Genomic DNA, 23,858 nt, shown 5'->3' on the forward strand with positions numbered 1-23,858 from the left:
ATACATACACATATACACACTTACTGTACATACACACTTTTTTTTTTCTTTTTTTTTCTTTTTTTTTTCTTTTCCTTGTCTTACATTGCCTTTTCCTGATAAAGAGCTTTTTTTCTCATGTCCCAGGCTTTTTCCAAATAACAAGCCAGTCCAAAAGTTTCATTATGTAAACAACCAACTCAAATTATATGCATCATCATTATTAAGAAAATCAAACTCTGTTTTTATCTTACTGAACAAAATATTGCGCGGTTCACTGTAAAAAGGACAATAAAAAACAAAATGAAACTCATTTTCTATGTCATTTAAACAACACATTGGACACACCCGCTCTTCTTCTTCCAATCTGACATACCGTCCAGTTTCGATCATAATCGGTAAAATACCAGATCTCAGCTGGGCACATCAGGCTCTCTGCTTTTTTGATAAATTATAATTAACATAATTTTCAGTACCAAAATCATGTTTAATCATACGAAACGTACGCAGCTTTGGTTTAGTCCATATATCCTCAGCCCATCGCACCTTATACTGAGTAAACACAGATTCTCTAAGTATAGCAATGTTGATTTTGCTGTTTTGAAAAATGCCTCACCAAACCCAAAGCTAAAAAATAATGCTTGCACATCTCTTGACCAACAGCCATTAATTTGTTTATCCCACATAAAAATCATTCTTGCTAGCCTGTTTCCCTCCATATCAAGCAACCTATTCCACAGCTGAGCCATACATATTTTCCAGCGAGCCTCACCTGGTTCCCATCCCATGTCCCCTGCTATAGCTAACTTTGGAGCATATTTGTGTGCACCTAAAAAATATCTCATTGCACTGTTTTGGACTGAGTCACATATAGAGATGTTTCGTAGGCCCCGAGCCCCAGCAGAATAATCCAGCACAGGACATACACAAGCTACAAAGAGTTTGGAGTATGTTTGGAAACTCATATCCTTCAGGTTTTTGCTCTTACCTATAATTCCCCCCAAGGCTCTAGTTGCTGATTCAGCCAGAACTGTGACACCTTTTTTTAAATTCATGTGCTCATCAAAGTAAAGACCCAGATATTTATATGAATCCACATAATTAAGTTTATGTGAACCAACTTTAAACTGATAGGTGCTACGGGTACATAAGGGGTTCCTGAAATGAATAATTTCTGTTTTCTTTTTGTTAATGACCAATCTCCATTTTTTACACCAGTCATTAGTATATGAAAGCATTTGTTGCAGTTTTTCTTCCGATGGTGCCAATAGAACAATATCGTCAGCATACAAAAGAATACTTGTCATTTCTTTTCCACACATTATCCCACAACTTAAAGCATTAATTTCTTTGGCCAAATCATTGATGTAGAGAGCGAATAATGTGGGAGACAGGGAATCCCCTTGTTTGACCCCTAATGATGTTGAGAACCAGTTGGTGCAAAATTAATTTACTCTCACACATGCTATGGGATCACAATAGAGAGATTGCATGGCTGCATAGAATCGTCCATTCACCCCATACTCAATAAGCAAATATCTGTAAAAAAAAAAATTAACGAGGAGACCATTAACTCATTGAATGCCAGCCACTTTTGGAGAACGGACGCTCCCAGTGCCAGAGTTTCAGAGCGTTTTCAGTGATTTCTCGAGGCCCACAGAATATTGTGTGATATTACTATGTAAACACTGAACACGCACAAAGAACGATGAGACTCTATTCTATCATCTGCAAAAAAAAGTATATTGATCCCATTTTCCGTTCTTTAGTTATGAGCCGGAGAAAATAGCTTGATTCATCCAAAAACATCAATTTTTTTCTAGAAGCTGAGATAATTGGCCTTTTGTGAAATTAAACATTTCAAGCACATCACTGACTCTGAAGCTTGCTGCTGGTGGGCATCGGATATTCTGGCTTGCGTTTGTCAATCCTGTCCTGCTGCCTGGGTCTGTCTGGGTGTTGCGTGCTGCTCTGCGTGCCCCCCCCCCCCCCGCCCCGCCCCGCCTCGCCTCAACTGCACACTCCTCCTCCTGTCTGTGGTGGCTCTCTGCTGAGTTTGCTGTGCCACCCGCGACATCCAGCTTTTTTACAGCGTTCCGCGTGTGTTTGTCACCGGCAACGATGCTTCCAGTTGAGAATAACAACTCCACGGTGTGGATGTGCTGTCGTGCTGTCGCAACCGACACGGAGCGGCTCAATTGTGGGAGCAGATTGGCTGCTGCAGGCACAGCTGCAGTAACGTGCTTCAGCATATCGATGCATACGGATGCGATGCGATTTCCGTTTCCATAACGACTTCTTCTTTGTTTTTTCCTTGCCTTTCTGTTATGTGGAGAGCACTGTCGCCACCTAAGGGTTCTGTAAAATAGGTTATAGACCTCCAATAGCTATAATATTTGTACAGGAGAGGCAGAAGGCTTTGATCGACGCCCCACCGTCAAAAAACGCAATTGACGAACATGTCCGTCCTTGGCACTCTACGTCACTACTTGAAATGACGAACATGTCCGTCCATGGCATTCAATGAGTTAAAGGACTGGTAACTCTACTTATTCGAAATTGTATCAAACCTGTGTATGTCCTGTCTTAGATTATGTTTCGGGGGTTTGGGGTTTCAAAAGGTTTCAGTTGAATGAACGAGTTCAGAATCGAGCAATCAGATTCTACCTGGGACTTCATAAATATGCCCCCATTTTGGCAGCTAATGGAGATATGGGGTGGGACTCCTGTGAAATTAGGTGGAAGGCCAGTATGGTGGGTCTTTGGAACAGGCTGCTGGGTTTACCACCCAACAGGGTGGCTAGCCATATTTTCTTTTGGGATTTGTTTGTTGATGGGGAATGGGTCTCTGAACTGTATGACTTACTACAGGAATGTGGTCTGGAAGACCATTATTTCCAAAGAAAAACTGTGAATGTGGAGGAGTTTAAAAATCGAATCCGGGTTAAATGTCTACAATCCTGGGCTGAAGAAATTTGGCAAAAGCCAAAATTAAGAACATATTGTTTATTTAAAAAAGATTATAAATGTGAAAAATATGTTTTGTATAATTTGTCAAAAAGTCAGAGATCACTCTGTGCACAGATAAGATGTGGCATCCTACCATTACATATTGAAACAGGAAGATATAGAGGGGTAGCTGAGGAGGATAGAATATGTGAATATTGTGAGTTGAATGAGGTGGAAAATTAAATTCATTTCATTTTATATTGTCCTTTGTATCATGACCTGAGAGAAACAATGTTTAAAAGAGTCCATACTCCTGAGCTAAATATGATAGATAGTGAGAACGGAGTAATACTCGAATTTCTTTTTGATAATATTTTTGCATTCTCTGAATTTCTTTCTAAAGCATGGGACAGGAGGAGAAGGTTGACGTATAACTGATAAAGTAGAGTTTATTTTCTATTTATTTTTTTTGTTTTATTTTCGTATTCAGTGCAGGTATGTATGAATGTATATGTATGTATATGTATAGGCATATTGGGCCCTATTCTCCCACAGGCCTTCGGCGCTAAAACGGGCCTTAAACGCAAAAAAACGTGCCTTGCGCCTGTTTTGGGACGATATCAATATGGCTTTAGGCTGCCAAATGCGCTTTAGGCCGAATGGGCGTGGCGCAGTCCCAGAATGGGCCAAAGTGGGCGTGTCGGCGCTAAATACCGGCGTACTCCTATCTTCCGACCTGCCGTTAATTTAGCGCCTTGCGCCTTTGAAAAGCAGGCCTATTCAGTGGGCCAGTCCCTCCCCTCTCTCCTCTGTCACCCTTCTCTGTGTCACTCTCTCCCTCTCTCCTACTGACAGGAGCAGGCATTGGTGTGCGTTTACCAGTTTATTGTGAAATAAATCCTTCCGCGTTGAGTTACTGTCACAAGCACTGGTGAAAGTGGGCCGGAACCGTCCGGAACTCAGTTCCGTTAAGAAATTCTGTGCCTGAACGGCGTTCCTGGAAGACACACAAGCTGTTGTCAATCAAAATCCGATTGCGCTGCTGCTCGGCTGTCTGTCCATACTGCGTTATTTCGAAACCCACATAGGTTAAGCCAAAACCACGCCCTGTGCCCGCCTACGCAGCAGTCAAGCGCCGGGATTGGCCAGGAGCAAGTCTTTTGTCTTCTTTTGACAGCTGGAATCTCCCTCACCACAACCACTGCACAGCACGCAGCCCAGCGATTTCATGAACCAACTGAATTGCTCTTGAGAGCGGACATTGAAATGAATGATGGTCACATACCTTCCTTAGTGTATTAACGCTATTGAAAACGTAATACAAGCTTTTAACACATTTCCCACACCACAAACACTGCGCCCAGCCCAGCGATTTTACTAGGCCTAACCAAATTGCTCTTGCGCGGACATTGAAAATAAATTACTGTAATAGGCTATATTAACGCTAATGAAAACGTAGCACAAGCTTTTAACACACAAATGATTTTTAAACATATTTATTTCAAAACATCATTGTAAAATTCAGGGCTTTAGCCAAAGCTTCAATAACAGAGCTCAGCTGACAGTTGAACTTGCAAATGAAAAATATAAAAAATATAAAATTAAAAATACAATAGGCTACAGCACATAGGCCTAGCTTCTTCTTTTTTTGGCACAGCTATTCATTCCCCCCAGTCCAGCAGTTTGTTCCAGGCCAGTGAAGTCCCAACAATCTACAAAAACATGCAATAATATAAAATCATAGATACAAAGTTGAATCATACACAATCAATAAAGCCAAAAGTAAATGGTTAGCCTTCCAAATGGCCAAGGGCAGCATCTGTTATTCTGGCCTCATAATAAGTACTGAGGCGGTGGTCAGAAAGTCAAATAACCGCAACAACACCAACAACTACAGCAAGGCTGCAATGAGGATATTATTATTGAAAGACAAAATCCTACATCGCACCAAAGCATACAATGTAGCCTACCGCGGTTATTCATAATAGTTCACACAGGAGAGAAACAATTTAATTGTTCAGTGTGTGGTAAATGTTTTGGTCAAAAAGGAGAGTTGAAATCACACATGATAGTCCACATAGGATAGTCTGTTGTTGTAATGTTTAAACAGGCCTAAATAATTCACTATAGCCTACATATAGTCAAGTGTTTCTAATTTCTACACCATAGGCTACAGGCATTCAAAAAATGGATGTGTGTGTTCAGGGATGCATGAAGCTGGGGGCGGGAGGAGGACATATGAAACGATGAAGGTTGGGGTAGTATAGTTCCTGTAAGAAATTCAAACCACTTTCACCCCTGGTCACAAGCCTGTGTGACAACGCTTCCAGCCTGGGTAAAACAACTCCGTCCGTACCGCTTTGAGGCTGCAGGCAGTCTGACAGGCACAATACGACTGTCTCTCTCTGACTGCCTGTGAATGCCCCAGCATGCAATTGGGTACTCAATTTCGCTACTAAATAGCAACCAAATGAGGCGAAATAGATATAAAAGGTCGATCTAAAATAATGTGTAATGGTAACACAGCCTGCAATTGTAGAACATTTCAATATTGGACCAAATAAATCATCGAAATTAAAACACCACCCTAAGTGAAACATATATGTCCTCCTGGGCCTATATATATCCTTTGTCGATTTAACGTCATTTAGATAAGTGTCAGCGGAACGCGCTTCAGAACGCGCATGTGCTATACTGTGATGGCCGCTCCAATAACTTGGCCCAACTTCACATTTAGTTTTACAATAAAAACACATTTATGCAATGACTTTACATAATGTAGGGTATATTTATGTGCATCATTCTACCTGCAGCAGGGGAGAGAAAACGATATCGTTCTGAACAAACTTTCACCAATATAAAATTAATCTCATCATATAGGGATAGGCTATATTTTTGTAGCTGATGCCTTTAGAACATTATTTTCACTTTGATCTTGCTATAGTGTAGCGTATTTACATGCTTGCAGTATTGAAACTGCAGTTAGATTGGTTTGAGAAGCATAATAATATGGAATAATAGCCTATAATGCAGACAGACAGACTGGATGAAGGGAGGGGGGGGGGGGGGGGGGGGGGGGGGGGGCAGAGCGTTTGGCTTTCGTCTGGTTTTGCGGGATCACTGGAATTGGAGCTAAAAAGGCAAGCGTGCAATTCGTTTATTGCAGTTATCCAATGAGCATGACGGTGCATAATTTTACGCTTAAAAGGCGTGGTTGTAATGGTTGAGGCTGCGTCTAGCGCCAGCACGACGATATCAAGTGCGCTTGTCCACGCCCACTGATTTGAGCTGCGCCAGGCGTTCGGCCTAGAAACAGCGCCGATGCAACGATAGGGACCATTATGTCTGCATGTATATATACTCTCTAATTTGGGCTGCACTGAAAGCTTCTGGTTGGGTAACATACCAGAATGTTATGTTTTGTTAAATATTGAATGTTGATGTGTCTGATAATCCCATGTGGGATGGGTCATGTAATTGTCCTGACACGAAAATAAAATAAAAAAGAGAAAAAGAGAAAAGGTAACGGGTGTTTAGCCGTGTGTACGGGGTGCGCTGGAATGCCTAAATTGACAATTGTTAATAATGCTGGATTATGCAGTACAGCGTAATCGAAACCTGGTTCATTCCTCTCACCATGCCTTTTTCTCTTTCGGGCGATCCTAGCTAGCCTATCCGCAGTTACTTCATTGTGGACACTTACGGTATAGGATGTCTAACTAATAAACCAGGAGGTAGGGGAATTCGTTCAACTATCTCACCACCTTCAATCTACGGGCCCGACCTGCATACCTTCTCCCCATAAGGTGCCCAGTGGCTGTTGACACCTTCAGAGAGACCGCTCGCTTGTGTGAGCGACTTTTGAGCCCACGTAGCGATCTGGACGGGTGGAGGAGCGGAGGGAGCGATGCAAAGTTTGGAACTTGACCATAGATTGCAGATACGGAGGGGCTGTCAGGTGGACTGCAGTGTCTTGAATTTGATGCGAGCCAAGATGGGAAGCCAGTGAAGGTCACGGGAGAGGGGAGTGACATGAGAGAATTTAGGTTGGTTGAACACCAGACCGGCTGCAGCGTTCTGAATGAGCTGAAGCGGCCGGATGGCTGAGGCAGGTAGCCATCCGACCATTCTCCTGATTCAGGATAGTTAGCATTAAGCTGCTAGTCCAACCCACGCAGACAGGATTGGGGATTCAACTCCCACAGTAAACGCACATCTGAACATCTGACGTCTATGTGCTCTTGAATCCCCAATCCTGTAGTGTAGAGCCGGAGCACCTGGTCAGTCAGCCCATTGATATATATGGGGGGTTTCCCATCCTACTGACACAACAATACCAGAAGTAACGTTTTGTGGCCGTTCCCACACAGACCGACTGTATCTATAGAGAGGCTATAAGAAATAGCCTATAAGAGTATGCGTATAAAGCATTTGGGGTAATGCAATCATTCAAACACAGACACACACACAGACACACACACAGACACACAGACACACACACAGACACACACACACACACACACACACACACACACACACACACACACTTGGTTTGTTTATGTGCAAATCAGTGCAATAAACATGGACATATAAGCACATCATCAACTATACAAGAGGCTATAGGAAATGATGAGTGAGTGTGTGCGTCAAAGTGCATTCCAGGAATTCCATGTGTTAAATTAAGGATGATTGGACATAGCCTACGTATATGAAATGTACCATGAGTGTAACAGCATCTGATAATGCAGCATAATGAAAGCAGTCTAAAACCAGGCCAGCTCCGTGCTGAAAGGGCGCAGTGCACTGTATGCAGTGATATTCCCATGTGTTTTAAATGAAATAAATTGTGAATGAAGTAGCCTATGGCTTTAGATCAAAAAATAACATAACAGCTTACAGAACACTCAGTTGGTGATCGCCCTCTATAATCAAATCAGTTTAACACTACAGGGACAGCTCCATGGTGCTGAAATAACACACAGGCTACTTCCCAATACCATAAGTAATGGAGAGAGAAAAACAACACACGAGAAAATAGACTTTGTTATATCGAGATAACGAAATAAGAAGTAGTTATCATGATAAAATGGCTTCCGTAGGCTACTTGCCCTATTAGATGCTTTGATAAATGTGTTTTTCACTGTGGAAAGAGGTTTGCTGCCACACAAAGTTTACAACGGACGATAATGTGCTTAGCATCCTTGACTGACATAGATTCAAAGCAATGGGAAAACTTCCAGCTGTTGAAAGTCTGCCTCTCTCCTCACACTTGCTATTTTAACTCATAGCCGACATAACCTGCTTTAATTGACTTTAATTAGATCTCTCTGTTTCCCAGGAGGATCTCTCTGTTTCCCAGGAGGATCTCTCTGCTTCCCAGGAGGATCTCTCTGCTTCCCAGGAGGATCTCTGTTTCCCAGGAAGATCTCTGCTTCCCAGGAGCCAGAGTACAGGACATCACTGGTGCCGTTCCAAAATGTCTTCAAGATCACCATCTCCACAGTCGTCACATATGGCGAATTGGACATAAAATCACAACAGTCTGATACTCAAAGATGTCTTGCTTCACCTTATGCTGCAAGTGACAGGTAAACAAAACAAAACCTGCCTTCTCCCAGATGACAGGCTCTTCTCTGTTATCTGTTATCTGTTCTTGCTTTAATCCAGTCAAATCTCCTGACTCTCAGGTTCCTATTGGAAAAAGAAAAAAAACATTCTGTTTTTCACTCTGTTTACAAAACTATGAGTAAGTCTAGATTTGATCCCTTTAATTGTCCGTCACAACGCACCCCAGATAACAATGACCTATTGACTCAACATTGGTAATGGTCTGCATCGGTCGGCAGCTGAAGATGTAGTTGGTCCAAAGTTGGGCCAACGTTCACACTAGGTTGGACATAAATGGTTGGGCTGCTGTTGGCACTAGGTCGGACCAGAGCCGTATAATAGAAGAGTTCCGACATGTCCATTCACTCCAATGGACCAGTTTTTTACTCTCAAGAGTTCCAGGAAGTAAGGTCCTGGATTAAGCAGCACTGTCGAGTTGCAGCAAAATAGACAGTGTGTGTTGTACTCTGAAAGGGTTTTTTCCCCTTGAATTAAATTGTACATTATCAGCTTTATTTTAGCATGCAAAAGTATCGCGAGACCCATTCCTGGCTGAGAGAGAGAGTGGCGTCAGCGGCGGACCAAAATGAGAGACTCATCAGCCAATGAACAGCCAAAGTACAACACAAACTGTCTATTTTGCTGCAACTCGACAGTGCTGCGTTTTTTACTCAAGAGTTCCAGGACCTTACTTCCTGGAAAAAAACTGGTCCATTGGAGTGAATGGAGATGTCGGGACTCTTCTATCTATACGGCTCTGGGTCGGACACATAACTCCAATCAATTATTATTATTATCTCCTGATCATGTTTTCGGCCGCGTCTGTCTGTGTGTCTGTGCGTCTATCTGTCTGTGCGTCTGTCTGTCTGTGCGTTCGGCCGCGTCTGTCTGTGCATCTGTGCGTCTGTCTGTCTGTGCGTCTGTCTGTCTGTGTGTTCCTCCTCTCCTCTAGCTTGGCCTTTGCGTATCTCGAGAACCGTTGGTCGGATCGACTTCAAACTTTGGGAGTGTGCTAAGGAGGAGTAGTGACGGAGTGTAGTGACCTGTTTTCATGCACTTCGGCATAGCGCCACCTACTGGCAAAACAATTGTTTATCTAAACAACTTATCTCAACAACCGTTCGTCGGATCGATTACAAATTTGGGGAGTGCGCTGATGGGAACTCGACACAGTGCAGTGCCGAATTTCGTGTAATTCGGCATAGCGCCACCTACTGGCAAAAAATGATAATCTTGCAATCGGCATAGCGCCACCTACTGGCAACAATTAATTTTTTTATCTCAACAACCGTTGGTTCGATCGACTTGCAGTGCAGTGTCGAATTTTGTACAATTTGGCACAGCGCCACCTACTGGCAACACAAAAAGTGGTTTATCTTGAGAACCGTTCATCCCATTGACTTCAAACTTGAGGAGTGTGCTGCTGGGAACTTGACGTAGCGCAGTGCTGAATTTCTTGCAATTTGACAGCGCCACCTACTGGCAACACAAAAAGCAGTTTATCTCAAGGAGTGCAGTGTGTGTGCGTGTGTGTGTGTGTGTGTGGGGGGGGGGGGGGGGGTGCCCATGGGGTTGTACTTTGGGGGAACAGGCACTGCACTAGTAATACATAAATACTGACTGGTTATTTGGCCCAGTGTTATGAAAACATATACACAGACATACACTCAGTCAGACTGCCCTTGAGAAACCCCAATCCCACCATTCTACGCGTAACCGCATCCCCTAATCAAGAAAACTAAACAATTATTCTAACACAAACACAATAAAAAACTTGACAAAAACACATAAATACGTGGGTTACAACCAGAGCATGTGAGCGGAGTGGAGCGGTGATAATTACCGGTCCTCGCTCCCGGAGGGGCCCTTTCCACCCGCTCCAGCGCTCACGGCCGCTCCCGGCCGCTCCGCTCCAGACCGCTCCCCGCTCCATACAGATTTCACCTGCTCGCACTCACCGCTCTGCTCCGCTCAAAAGAATAAAAAAGAAGAAAAGGCCAGGGTGTTTTAATTTGCGTTTAAATGCCTGGGCAATGGGCATTGCTCACTACAAATAACATGAGCTCAGCAGAGTCGGCTGCATGTTCGTTTCTCTTCCTTCTTGTCTTGCAGCAGCTGGCAAGAAAATAGTGGGCGTGCCGCGTGCACATGCCCATGCACCATGCATTCTGGTTCGAACATGTTGTGATCGAAACTGGAGCGGTACTGAGCGGGTGATCGGTGCCGCTCCAACTTTCGCTCCGGTACCGCTCTGGTCCCCGCTCGCCGCTCGCGCCAAAATCCCCCCGATCCGCTCCTCGCTCACTCCACGCTCCGCTCACATGCTCTGGTTACAACACATACAATAAACCCATCATGAATACATACAACACTAAAATAAAAGCAGACAATAACAATAACAATAACAATATATGATTTACAATAGCATCTCAGTATGACAACACTCACTAACACATTGCATTCAGGCGATGTCTCGTCACACACATGGTCTATAGGTCAGCTTGGGGGAAAACGCAGTCCTGGCGGAGATCTGCACTCCACCGAGTGCACTTTTCTAGTTATTATTATTATTATTATTATTATTATTATTATACAGTATCCTAAATAGCCTAAATAAAGCTATGGATTTATTTTCTTTGTTTGCCTTTCTTCATAAGATAAGGAATTCAGACCAAATTTTGCTACAATGTGGCAATTGGTTATGAGCCAACGTTGTGCCAATCCTGCAAAAACCTTGAGAAAACAAATATTTTGCCACATGAAAAAATAAAACTTAGCATTTTATTGTTACGTTATTATATCATAACTTTACTATTGACGTTCCCTACTAAACATCATCACACTCATACTTGACGCCCATTTAATATAAAAACACATATGCCATAAATATTATTAACAACAGCAAACAAATGGCTCACTCACCAAGTCACAGCGCTTCCACTTTGAAGCTTACAAGTTCGATTCTGGGTTCTGGACAACTTTTTTTTAATTATCTGGCATAAATAGTTAAATCTGTACATAGCACTGCCATATACGTTTAAAGGAAGTTTCAGAAAGTAATATTAACATAAAAATGATGAAATTGTGTGTACATGTAGAGGACCGATTACAGTACACTGTAGTAAATAGGACTGTTTCCGGTGCCGCGTCTATATGCTGACAACCCGCAATGCCGATAACCCGCAATGCAGATGGCCCACTAATCTGATGCCTTTAGTGCAATGCGTTTAGTGCGCCCTAACCCCTAACCCTAACCCCTAACCCCTAACCCTAACCCCTAACCCCTAACTAGGCTATCAGCATTGCGGGTTGTCGGCATAGTGAGCAGACCCCCTGTTTCCAACGTTGGGCGAACATGATGCCACCGGCCAAAAAGACGTGCGCACGAGTTTGGCTGCCAACGTCCTGCCAACGGAAGTTCAAACGGTGGGTCATCATTGTGCCAACGGGTCATTGTTATCTGGGACCTGTCATGTGACCTGAGCCCTGTGACGTGATTTTGAAAGTTCCTGTAATATTTAGTTATAGAGGTAACAGGGGGTATCCAAATCGGTTTGCACAATTATCAAAGCCGATTTTTTTCAGGCTTTGCTGAATGTAAGATCCCTGACAGGCAAATCCTTTTGATGAATGATTTGATTACAGATAATCAACTTGATGTTTTGTTTTGAACTGAAACAACAGGGCAGCAGCTCTTATTGAGTCAGCGCCTCCAACTTTAACTATCTGGATGTAGTTAGAGCAGGAAGGAGAGGATGGAGTAGCCGTTATATTCAAAGACGTGTTCTTGTGCAAACAATTATCAGTTGGTAAATGAGGGCGTATTCACACCTGTAGCTTGTTTGCTTTGTTCCGATTCAGGGGCTTAATTGATACAATTGTTGCATTTGTGTGTTGGTTCGTTTGTGTTCACACAGCCACAAATCAAACGGTCCAAACCTCCTGGATTGGCCAGGAGACCTCCGATAGTAGCCTCAAGTGGTGATGGGGGGGTGCTGAGGGTATCCCAGAGATTTGATCAGATTTTATTCTTATAACCTTATACAATGTCTGTGAATTATTACATTAATGTGTGTGTGCGTTGGGAAGGCCCAACGCATATTAGGATTACGCAGGATTACGCATATGAACACCTGTCCTGTCAGGAATAAAATATTAATAAATAATTGTATAATAGCCTATGGATATTTTGAGGAAGACATGACAATAAGTCTGATTATCATTGTATCACAGAAGAAAGCTGGCTCTGATTACCACAACTTAATTTACTATATTGGAAACCAGAGGTAAATTGGTCGAGTCCAAACTGCTGGATTGCAATCATGCAAAAATCCCCCAAAAGTGTATCCATGCAAATGCTAGTTTCACGAGTCGCCAAAACAGGAAGTGAAGAATGAAAATGTTGTTTTTAACGAATAACAGTCCAAACGAACTGCATCAAGTGGGAAAACGCTCCCTGTATCGGAACTGCTCAAAACGAGACATGTGTGAATACACCCTCAAATTCCTTTGAATATCTCTCTGTTATACTAAATAGGAGGGCAAAAATCCCATTAAATAATATATTTAATAAAATATTCCAACACATTATCATACCGACAGCATCCTATATCACCGCTCTCACACACCTTGTTTGTCAGATGTTAACGTGCATCCTTGTGCACACATAATGTACGCCCACAGGTGCACCGTTAAACAAACACTGTGCCCCTGTTGGGATGAGGCAAAGTTATGCCTTCAGAGGCACAGGTTAGGTTTAGGCTTTGGGTAGATTGATTGATTATGTGACTGATGATGTCACTGATGATGGTTACCGATCTTGTACCAAAATCTGAATGTCTGGGGTCCCTAGATTCTTGTGACGTCAAAGTGGGGTCACAAGCCAAAACAGGTTGGGAACCCCTGCCCTTGGGTCTTCTGGCGGGGTCTCCGTACCCCATTACCCCTTTAGGGGGTTGGAGACAACCGGAACCTTTCCCTGGAGACCTAACCCCATAACCAGGGTGAGGGAGAGGGTCTTTTCACCTTGGAAGACCAGGCGTAACTTGACCTTTGTTTAACGCTGTGCCTGTGGGCGCTAATTATTTGTGCACAAGGGTACCGTGCTCGTTAACATCTGACTACATTGTGCGTGACAGCGACAGCATATAGGATGCCGTCGGAGTGAGAACGGGCTGAATATCTAATACAGTGTGTATTTGATGGTTGAGTCTATACGGTCCTCATTTTACCAGGCTACATGATTACATTAGCGTAACTCTTAACTCATAATTATTTCTTTCTTTCCACCAAGCTTCGTGTGAGATGACGACTGCTGCTCTGGAGAAATAAAACAAGTAAGATGGAATAACTTTGGTTTGTTAAATTTTGGTTGGTTAGTATCATGTTTTAGAAAACAATGATAGTTAGCAGATAGTTTTAGCACCGGGGGCCTTTACCTAGCGGGGGTACCTAGTGTGGATAAACGTGCCATCGGCAACGAACGCTACGTTAATGTTAAATGAGGAGAATAATCCAGGGGGAAAATGTCAGCTAACATGACACCGACCAGGAATTAGCCGTAACCAACTTTGCTTGGTTGACTAACAGCCTGCATAGGCCTACTCTCTGTCTCCTCTTGAATACAAAAAAAATGGTCTGTATGATGACGGTGAGAAACTCGCTCTAGTAAGCAAGTTCAAATATCTCGGAGTCATCTTGGACTCAACCCTCACCTTTCGGAAACACATTAAGAAAGTGACCAACTCAGTCAAATACAATCTGGCGAACTTCAGACATATCAGAAATTTCCTGACGGACGATGCTGCCCTGATGTTCCTGCACTCCATGATTTTTTCCCACATTGAATGACGAGCTGGTCGCTGGCATGTAAAACAGCTCTTAAGCCGATTGAATCTCTATTTAAAAAAGCCCTAAAGATCTTTGATAAAAAGCCAATCTTCGCCCATATCTGTAACATCATAAAGATGCATGATTTCCTTGATTTTGACAATTTTAAAACCTTCAGACAGGCCTGTTTTGTTTTTAAGTGTCTTCATGGTCTTGCCCCACCCCCTCTGGGAGAGTTTTTTAAACGGAGGTCCGTGGAGGGCATGACCACCAGGGCGTGCCTAAGAGGAGACTGCGAGCTGGGCCACAGACGCACCGCTTTCGGTAAGAACGTCCTGTCTATTGTAGGCGGAAAGATATGGAACAGTCTCCCGGCCGCAGTGAAAACGACACAACATAACTAATAGCCTTTTCTTGGACATTTAATCTTTTTATCATTTTATTATCTTATCTGTTTGTGTGTATTGCTTTTGTTCCGTGTATGTATTGTTATCCCTTGTGTATGTATTTTTATCCCTTGTGCATTTTTATTATATTGCTTTTATATTCCCGTTTTCTGTATTTATCTTGTAGTTTTTAGTTGCTTATGTCCCGAGGACTGCGGGTGAAAATTAGCTTCGGCTAACCCCGGCACTTTTACCGTTGTCCCGTATGGAGGATTCTGTACGTGTATAACTGTCTTTTAATGTGCATTGTCCTGTCCAAATAAACAATAAAGTAAAGTAACAATAAAGTAAGTACTCTATAATAGCAATACTAACGTTAGCATATAGCTAATTTGCTTGCTAAGCTAACGTTAATTTGAGCCTCCGAGTCCCAACAAAGTAAAACGTATGCTAATGTTACATTGATTATGGATGGGTCGGTATAGGGAGCCTTGGCTAACTACCTTGCTAACATTAATTAGCCTGGCTTGCCAAAGTCAATATGGCCATGGCTGATAGTGTTAGCTTAGACAGCTAACGGCTATTAGCATCCATGGTTTTGCGACTTGAAGCCTGAAGCTCGAACGCACGTAGGTCGGAGATGATGCGTTTGCCACTTGCCACTGGACAGCTCCTACCATAAACGAATGCAGGATTAGTTGTAAGCAGCTTTTACCCACGTGGTCAATAGGTGCTCGCTGCAGTCCTCAGAACCAAAAGCCCATTGAGTTTATTTGGCTGCTTCTGGAGGAAATGGAGTGTAACAAGTTGACAATTCAGTCAATCAAGGCTGGACTCGGATAGTTCCCAGGTGTAACAAGTTGACAATTCAGTCAATCAGGCTGGGCTCGGATAGTTCCCAGTGAATATCATAATATGCTTGCTTGAAATGCCCATCGTGATCCCAAAGTACCAGCAACATGTAAATTTGCGTTCCTCACAGATGCCCTTTCTTCGCTTTGAAATTATCACATTCAGTCACACTGGAAATGTTAACTAATACAGTTATTCTGCATTTGATAAATTTGTGTTTTTATCTGATTTTATAGGCAACAATGACCGCAGCAATGCTGTTCAGAGTTCAATACCAAGGGAGGAAGTCTTACCTTAAAGTAGATGGAGCCTCATATTCATCACTTCTCAAGGAAGGTAATGTTTAGATAGATGAAACAGATCAACTCAAGATCATCCAGTTGACATTTTAGGTTTGAATTTCAAGTTTTAACCTGAACTCACTCTGCCTCAGCCTACACCTTATAAACACTACTCATGTTGAAATGGGTTGAAACTTGCTAGACAGCATTTACCAGTGTGCAACTCCAATTTGTAGTAGTTGGGGTATTTTAACTACATTAGTATGTTTCCCTGAAATTTAAGGGGCTTTCAATTGTCCCTAAAATATCATTTTGATTACAAAGTGGCTTAAATAACAATAGTTTGCATGCTGATTGAAGGTTAGTAATACTTATCAGGGTTCCCACGGGGCATTGAAATCCTTGAAAGTTAGTAAAAAAAATCAAGGCATTAAACGTTTTTGATAATAGACATGGGTCATTGAAAGTGCTTCAATTTAGGCTTTTTCCTACATAGAGCATTACGAGGGGGCTGCCTCACTCAAATTTAACTAACTCTCCGCCTTCAGCTTTCGGCAAGTGAAAACAAAATATTTTTCTAACAAGCATTGCAGTCTGTGGGTTTATGTCATTTGCAATTGGAACGAACACAGCACAGTTGAGAAGTGTTCACACATTCAAGCCTCTGTCTTTAATTGTCTGAGAGCGTCTACTAGTTTTGATTCTAAATATTCTCAGTGTTGTAACAGTAATTAACCTTGGTCCATGTCTCAAATGTTGTGATGGGTCCTTGAATTTGGGGAATTGTGCTTTGAAAGTCCTTGAAAAGTCCTTGAATTTGATGTTGAAGGTGTGGGGACCCTGAATTATGTTAACATTACATAATAAAACACGGATAGGTATGGATGGGCACATCAGATGACAGTATTTCTGTGCATTTATTTGTATTATTTTATTTGTGTATTCTCAGCCAAAAAGAAGTTCAGCATCCCCGAGGGCAGTAGAGTGTATCTGATGGATGACACAGAGGTTGAGGTTGATGAAGATGTCTTCAGTGATGTCCTAGAGCAAAACCCAAAGATGCTTTGGATTATTGCTGATGCCCATGGTAAGTAAGAGATTGTACAGATAAAGTCAGGGGCACAAATTGACCAGTAAACATCAGCAGCCATAACTATAACTAGAATTGTGCGTGTTGTGTACAACGTGCTAACCATCGCTTTTTGGGAATATTAACCCTAAAATGTATGCTTTTCTCCTCGCATCATACGTAACACACACACACACACACACACACACACACACACACACACACACACACACACACACACACACACACACACACACAGGTTACATTGAGTTTTTAAAGTAATGATGCGACAAAGTTAGGAAACAATGACCAGTTAATTTAATATAGTTTAGCCAGTGGGCCTTAATCCTCTTTATTTGATGTGCACTACACACACATGTTTAAACTGCTAAAAAATCCGATCACTGTTTTATTTGCAGAAATCTGTGGAGAGTGAAAACTAGCACACTGAAGAAAATAAGTGATTAAAAGGGCATCTGATTTCTAAGGCTGGGAAAGTTTTACACTATCCTCTGCATGGAAGCATAAAACATGTGCACCACAGATTATAGCGTGTATAGGCAACACAGTTTCACAGAAAATTGTAAAATAGCAATGTTGGTTCAAAGCTAGAAGTGAGGTTTCCATACCAAATTTCAAGCTGAGAGAGAGGTCGTCATATCTGTATTACCTGATCAGCCCGTGATGTCAGTCAAGCCCTAGCGTGACGTCAGGCATGACATCAGTTGTCCTCAGTTCATGATGTCAGGCATGACGTCAATCCTCCCTAGTATATATTGGACTCGCCTTGTTGTGCCCCCCCCCCCCCCCCATATCTTCAGTGCCTACTGCCCAGATGGGCTATCTCGTCGAAAGGGCCTTTCTGTGTGGAGTTTGCATGTTCTCCCCGTACCCCCCAGGGGGTTCCTCCGTACGTAACCCCCCACTAAAAACATGCAGAGGATCGAGCATCGAGCATTTTACAATTTCGGAGCCGAAATTGTAAAATGCAATATTTTTCAGTGATTTTTGTGCACTGATATTCAATTACAAGCCAGCATGAAAATATTCAGTCAAAGAATGGGAGATACAAACAAAACCATACTGTACTATATCACAATGACTAGACAATAACAGTTAACAGAGCCAAATCAATGCAAAATCTTGTACTTGTTTATTTTAATGGACTATGCATACTGGCTTCCTTCTCAGAGTCTCCAGCAGGGCCCTCGTGTACAGACACCCTGTCTCTCTCATCACATTCATCACAGAGCGACAGCACTCTGACATCTCCGAAGAGGCAGCGCGTTGATGACAGTTCTGCAAAGGCCAAAGAGGTGATCTTTGAGTAGAAATTATTTTAGTAAGTGTTTTAGCATTTAGCATATTTTCGCTATTAAGTTGTGTAACTTCACTGACAAATAATGCTGATTTATTTTGCACATGATCTCACAAAGGGGTTTTACTTCATTTTGAACTCGATTCTCACATATGTTTAAAGGAGAATTTCGTTTTTTTTAACCTGGAGCCCTCTCCTCACATTAATTATTATCTGACGACTCACCCAGTGTTCTCCGCAGCGATTTGGACCGTCGTAGGCGTTGTTGTGATTGAAATAGTACTCCAAGCCAGTCCTTGAAAAAAACTGTATCTTCATTCTTTCATTCTATCACATCTGTCTTATTGTGCCACTACGTGGTCCCAGGCCAATAAAACAATGACGCAGCCACTCTTTACTCTATTCAAGCAAGCGTTGAAGGTCCTGGATAAAAAACCTAACAGCTATCATTACTGTAACATTACCAAGAAATATAACTTTCTAACATTCGAGAATTTCCTGCTGATGGCAAATGTCAGTTTGTTGTATAGGATCTTCCACGGCCTTGACCCCCCCCCCCCCCCCATTCAACAAATTTGTGACAAACCGTAACACCAGTGTGAGAACTACAAGAGCCTCCACTATAGGAGACTGTTGCGTGCCATTTAGATCCACGAAATTCAGTCAATCTGCATTCACAGTCAAAGCGGGCGGGCTGTGGAACACCCTGCCAGCAGTCATTAAAGGCTGCAGTACTTTCAAAGGTTTTAAGTCCTGTCAAGAAGTGGCTGAGAGAGGGTCAGTCCTGTGGCCACCTATAGGCATTAGTGTGGTCTCATGTTGTTGTGTTCTGACATTGTGTATTTATTTCTGATCATCTCCTCATTTACCAATATGTGATCTTAGGGGATTGCTATCTACCTGTGTTATATTTTACTGTGTTATATATTACTAATAGTAAGTATTATCATTTTTTGTACCATGTATATTGATTGTTTAGACATTAGGATTTTCTTTTATTTCTGTATTTGATATGTACTATGTGCGCACAGGACTCTGTGCGCCCAGGGACTACAGATGCAAATTAGCTCTTAGCTATCTCTGGTGCAATATGTTTATTGTGTACTGTTGAAATAAACAATAAAGATAAAGATAAAGATCGCTGGGACAGCACAGCGCCCAAGCCGGCGTTCAATGCGTCAACCTCAACTACGAACTGCAGGGCAGGATCGGGGGTAGTGCGGATGGGAGCAGAGACAAACTGGGCCTTTAAGTCTCCGAATGCCATGTCCGCTGTGTCCGACCAGTTGAAAGGCATTTTGGGGGAAGTCAGATCCGTGAGGGGGGCGGCAACTTTGCTGTAGTCGCGGATGCATCGACCGTAGAAGTTAGCGGATCCTAAGAATCGCTGAAGCTGTTTGCGAGTGGTGGGAGCAGGACACTCTGCCACAGCATCAATCTTGGCCAGGGACATGCTAAATTGGCCCTCCAAAATGACGTAGCCTAGGAACGTGGTCTTGTTGACTTGGGATTCACACTTTTCGCTTTAACATATAATTGTCCAGGAGACAGCAGAGCACTAGGCGTACATGATTTATGTGGGAAGTCAAATCAGGCGAGAAAATCAGGATGTCGTCCAAGTAGACTACCACAAACCTATCCAGAAAGTCCCGGAGAACATCATTGATAAATGCTTGGAAAACTGCGGGGCCATTCGTTAGTCCGAAAGGCATGACTAAATACTCGAAATGTCCCAGGTGAGTCTTAAATGCAGTTTTCCACTCATCACCTTCTTGAATTCGAACCAGATTGTAGGCACTCCGGAGGTCCAATTTGGTGTAAACTTTGGACCCCTGGAGGGACGGGAAGGTGGCTTCCATGAAGGGTATGGGATAGGCATTTTTGATCGTGATGTCATTGAGCCCCCTGTAATCGATACATCGTCGGAGCTCAGTGGTATCTTTTTTCTCAACAAAAAAGAAACCTGCTCCAGGGGAGATGAGGATCTGCGAATATGGCCCAGGGCAAGTGCCTCTTCAAGGCTTCCATGGCAGCGCGTTCTGCTTTAGCCAGGGAATACAACTGACTTTTGGGGAACTTAGTTTGGAACCAAATCAATAGCACAGTCATAGGGATGGTGGAGAGGCAAACCTTTATCTTTGAACTTACTGAATACCGGAGCCAGATCGTGATACTCAGCGGGGACTTTGGACAGATTGGGGGGCACCTACGGCTGTCCTCCTTGTTCTGTGGAAGGAGGAGGAGTTAGAGCAGACATGAGACAATGTTGATAGCAGTAATCACTCCACCCTTTGATGGTCAGAGTGGTCCAGGCAATATGAGGGTTTTGCAGAGCTAGCCATGGTCTACCTAGAATTATATCAAAGTCCGAAGACATAGTAGTAACCACAAATGTTCCTTGCGACTGGTGATTACCGTTCATGAACAGAACCAACGGTCTGATGAGTGATGTCGGATAAGTTGGACTCCTTAAAAGGTCCTCGGATGGGGATAGGAGATTGGAGTTGATGAAGTGGAAAATTATGCAATTTAGTTAAAGTCACACTTATTAGGTCACCTTCAGCACCGGAATCAATTAACACAGTTACAGGAATTTCCGTACCTTGAAACAGGTTGGTGGCGGGAGCCCGTCCACGTGGTCAGCGGCGGGGCTTGGCATGGTCGAACTAGTGCCCACTAACAGGCCAACTCCTGCTAGTGGGCGGTGTTGTTTCCCTGCGGTCGCTTGGGGCATGCAGAGCTTCGGTGGCCCTGTTTACCGCAGTAAAAGCAGCCCCCCGTGAGACGTCGGCGGAGCCACTCCTCAGGAGAGCACTTCGATTTGAATGGCAAGGGTAATTAACTCTTCCATGCCCTCTGGCTCGTCCTGAGAGGCAAGCTCGTCTTTGAGAACCTCTGACAGCCCATTTTGAAACAACTCAATGAGAGGTTCAGCACCCCAGGCGCTCTCACCGGCCAGAGTGCGAAATTCCACGGCATACTCTGCCACGCTGCGGGAACCTTGGCGTAGATGTAACAGCCTGCGGGCAGCTTCCTTACCTCTGACGGGGTGATCAAATACCCGGCTCATCTCCCTGGTGAAGGCCGCATAAGAATTGGCGTGCCGGCCCTGCTCTTCCCATAATGGTTTGGCCCACTCCAGAGCCCTGCCCTTCAGGCAGCTGATCACAAACGCCACCTGGGACCGGTCGGTGGCGAAAGCATCAGCCTGAAGTTCAAACACCAGGGAGCACTGGAGGAGGAAGCCCCCGCGCTTGACGAGATCCCCGTCATACCGTTTGGGGTGCCTTGATGTTAGATGGTCGGGGCATGGCATGTAGAGCAGATGGTGTGGAGCCGGAAGATGCTGGCAGTGGAGATGTCTGGAGCCCAGCCATGGCTTGGGTAAGTCCACGAACCTCGGCGGAGAGATCTTGAAGGACCGAGTCGTGATGGCCCAGTAATCTCTGACAGAGCTACTCTTCCTCCCCGGGAAAGACTGTCCCCTCACCGACCTTTCCATCTCCATTGACAACACTACTGTGTTTCCCTCTCAAACAGCTACGAACCTTGGAGTGATCCTTGACAATCAGCTGTCCAACTCAGCGTACATCGCAGCAACTGCCCACTCCTGTAGCTTCTCCCTGTACAACATCCGCAAAATCCGTCCGTTTGCACCCACCCAAATTCCTTTCCATTGAATGAGGTGATTCATAGTAGATTGGGTGCAGGGAAGCAACACAACTCCTGGTCCAGGCACTTGTCATCTCTCGCCTGGACTACTGCAATGTTCTTCTGGCTGGGCTACCTCCTGCAGCCATCCGACCGCTTCAGCTCATTCAGAATGCTGCAGCCCGTTTGGTGTTCAACCAACCAAAATTCTCTCATGTCACTCCCCTCTTCCGTGACCTTCACTGGCTTCCCATCTCGGCTCACATCAAATTCAAGACACTGGTACTGGCCTACAGGGCAGTCCACATGTCAGCCCCTTCGTATCTGCAATCTATGGTCAAGTTCCAAACTGCGCATCGCTCCCTCCGCTCCTCCACCCGTCCACATCGCCTCGCTCCTCCACCGCTACGTGGGCTCAAAAGTCGCCCCTCCCGATCACGACTCTTCTCGGCCCTGGCCACACAATGGTGGAATGAGCTCCCCCCTTCGGTCAGAACGGCCAAATCACTGCAATCTTTCGGTGGAGACTAAAAACTAACTTTTTCAGGCTACACCTGGGCCCTTCTTGAACTAACATCTTTTAATAAAAAAAAAATATATATATATATACTAATGCTACATATTACTTATTCCTTTTCAAACTACTTCCTACATGGTGCTAGTCTATCACAATATCTTAGCTGTCATTGATTGTGTTGCATAGTTGTTTTCTGTACTGTGGACAATTTGTGATATTGTAAGTCACTTTGGACAAAAGCGTCTGCTAAATGACGTAATGTAATGTAATGTAATGTAATTATCCTTGATTGCCTACAGCCTGGCGCAGATGGTCGGCCTCTGCTGGATCCATTAGTTCGCACTGTTCTATCAGGACCAGTGAGTGCGGATCCAAATGCAGGAGGCAGAGAAAGGTTTACAGTCTTTATTTAGTGACTGTAGGCAGGGCTGGTTGCCACAGGCAGCTTGAAAGTCTCAAACAAAAACCAACGTTTTACTTCAGGAACAGAGAAAATCTTGGCAACGCCAAGCAGCTGAAATTCTCCAGGTCAGGAGTCCAACACAAAGAATACTTCTTCAGGAACGAACGAAAACGAAGCCCTGGTCCTTAAACCATGCACTAAAGGCAGTGTACACGGCGTTGTAACAACAGTGCGATCCTGGGCCCTCTGATGTCTGCCTCTTTATCCAGTCCAGCCACACCACGCCATGCCACGCCCCCTCCTGATTCTACATGGCTGGACTCACATCAGTCTCATTACTGTGATTGAGAATGGGGAACAGACTGTGGGGTTGTGTGAGAGAGGCTGGGCACAGAACAACAACAGAGGACAAAAATCATGTCAACAAAAACATGACATGAGGTGAAAAATCGACATCGCGCCTGTTCTGTTTGGTGGCAGACCCATACCAGAGAGAGATGGAGTTGCAGAGGACAGACTGGATGCTCAAGGTTTTTCTCACCGCACCAAAGGGCCAGCTGTTCAACCTCCCGTGTGTATGCAGACTCATTGCTGTCTTGGATAAGGCCGATGACCGTTGTGTCGACCGTCTTCAAACTTCAGGAGTTGAATACATTATCAATCACTTTGTATGGTTGACGACTTGAGGGCACTCTTTCCAAACAGTGGAAATGCCATGTTGGAATAAATCTCTTTTCTACTTATAGTGAAGTAAATAGTTGTTCTGCTTCTCCTGTTGGTTGTCTGTGCAGGTAGAGGGAGGCACACCTGAAGAGCTCTCTCTCCCACGGACTCCTGGAGATGTCAGATCAAATGAACTTCAGAGACCCAAAGGAACACTTGGACAGGCAGGTCCTATGGTGTCTCCTGGAGAGACAGGTCCCCTGGTGTCTACTGGAGAGACAGACCCCCTGGTGTCTTCTGGAGAGACAGACCCCCTGCTGTCTACTGGAGAGACAGACCCCCTGATGTCTTCTG

The 23,858-nt window shown here is 43.9% G+C and overlaps 1 protein-coding gene across 1 annotated transcript; it reads left to right on the top strand.

Moving 5' to 3' along the window:
- Positions 1–8,431: 8,431 nt before the first annotated feature.
- Positions 8,432–23,849, top strand: LOC310792196 (uncharacterized protein; the record flags this gene model as incomplete). The annotated part of the gene is made up of 7 exons (XM_083653925.1): positions 8,432–8,516; positions 13,829–13,871; positions 15,839–15,938; positions 16,833–16,970; positions 18,144–18,268; positions 23,633–23,767; positions 23,835–23,849. Exons 3-7 carry the CDS (start codon positions 15,845–15,847, stop codon positions 23,847–23,849), a joined length of 507 nt encoding a protein of 168 aa, XP_083510051.1. The 5' UTR covers positions 8,432–8,516; positions 13,829–13,871; positions 15,839–15,844.
- Positions 23,850–23,858: the final 9 nt, after the last annotated feature.

The sequence above is a fragment of the Poromitra crassiceps genome (genome assembly GCF_964638095.1).
Source record: "Poromitra crassiceps genome assembly, chromosome: 17".
Taxonomy (NCBI): Eukaryota; Metazoa; Chordata; class Actinopteri; order Beryciformes; family Melamphaidae; genus Poromitra; species Poromitra crassiceps.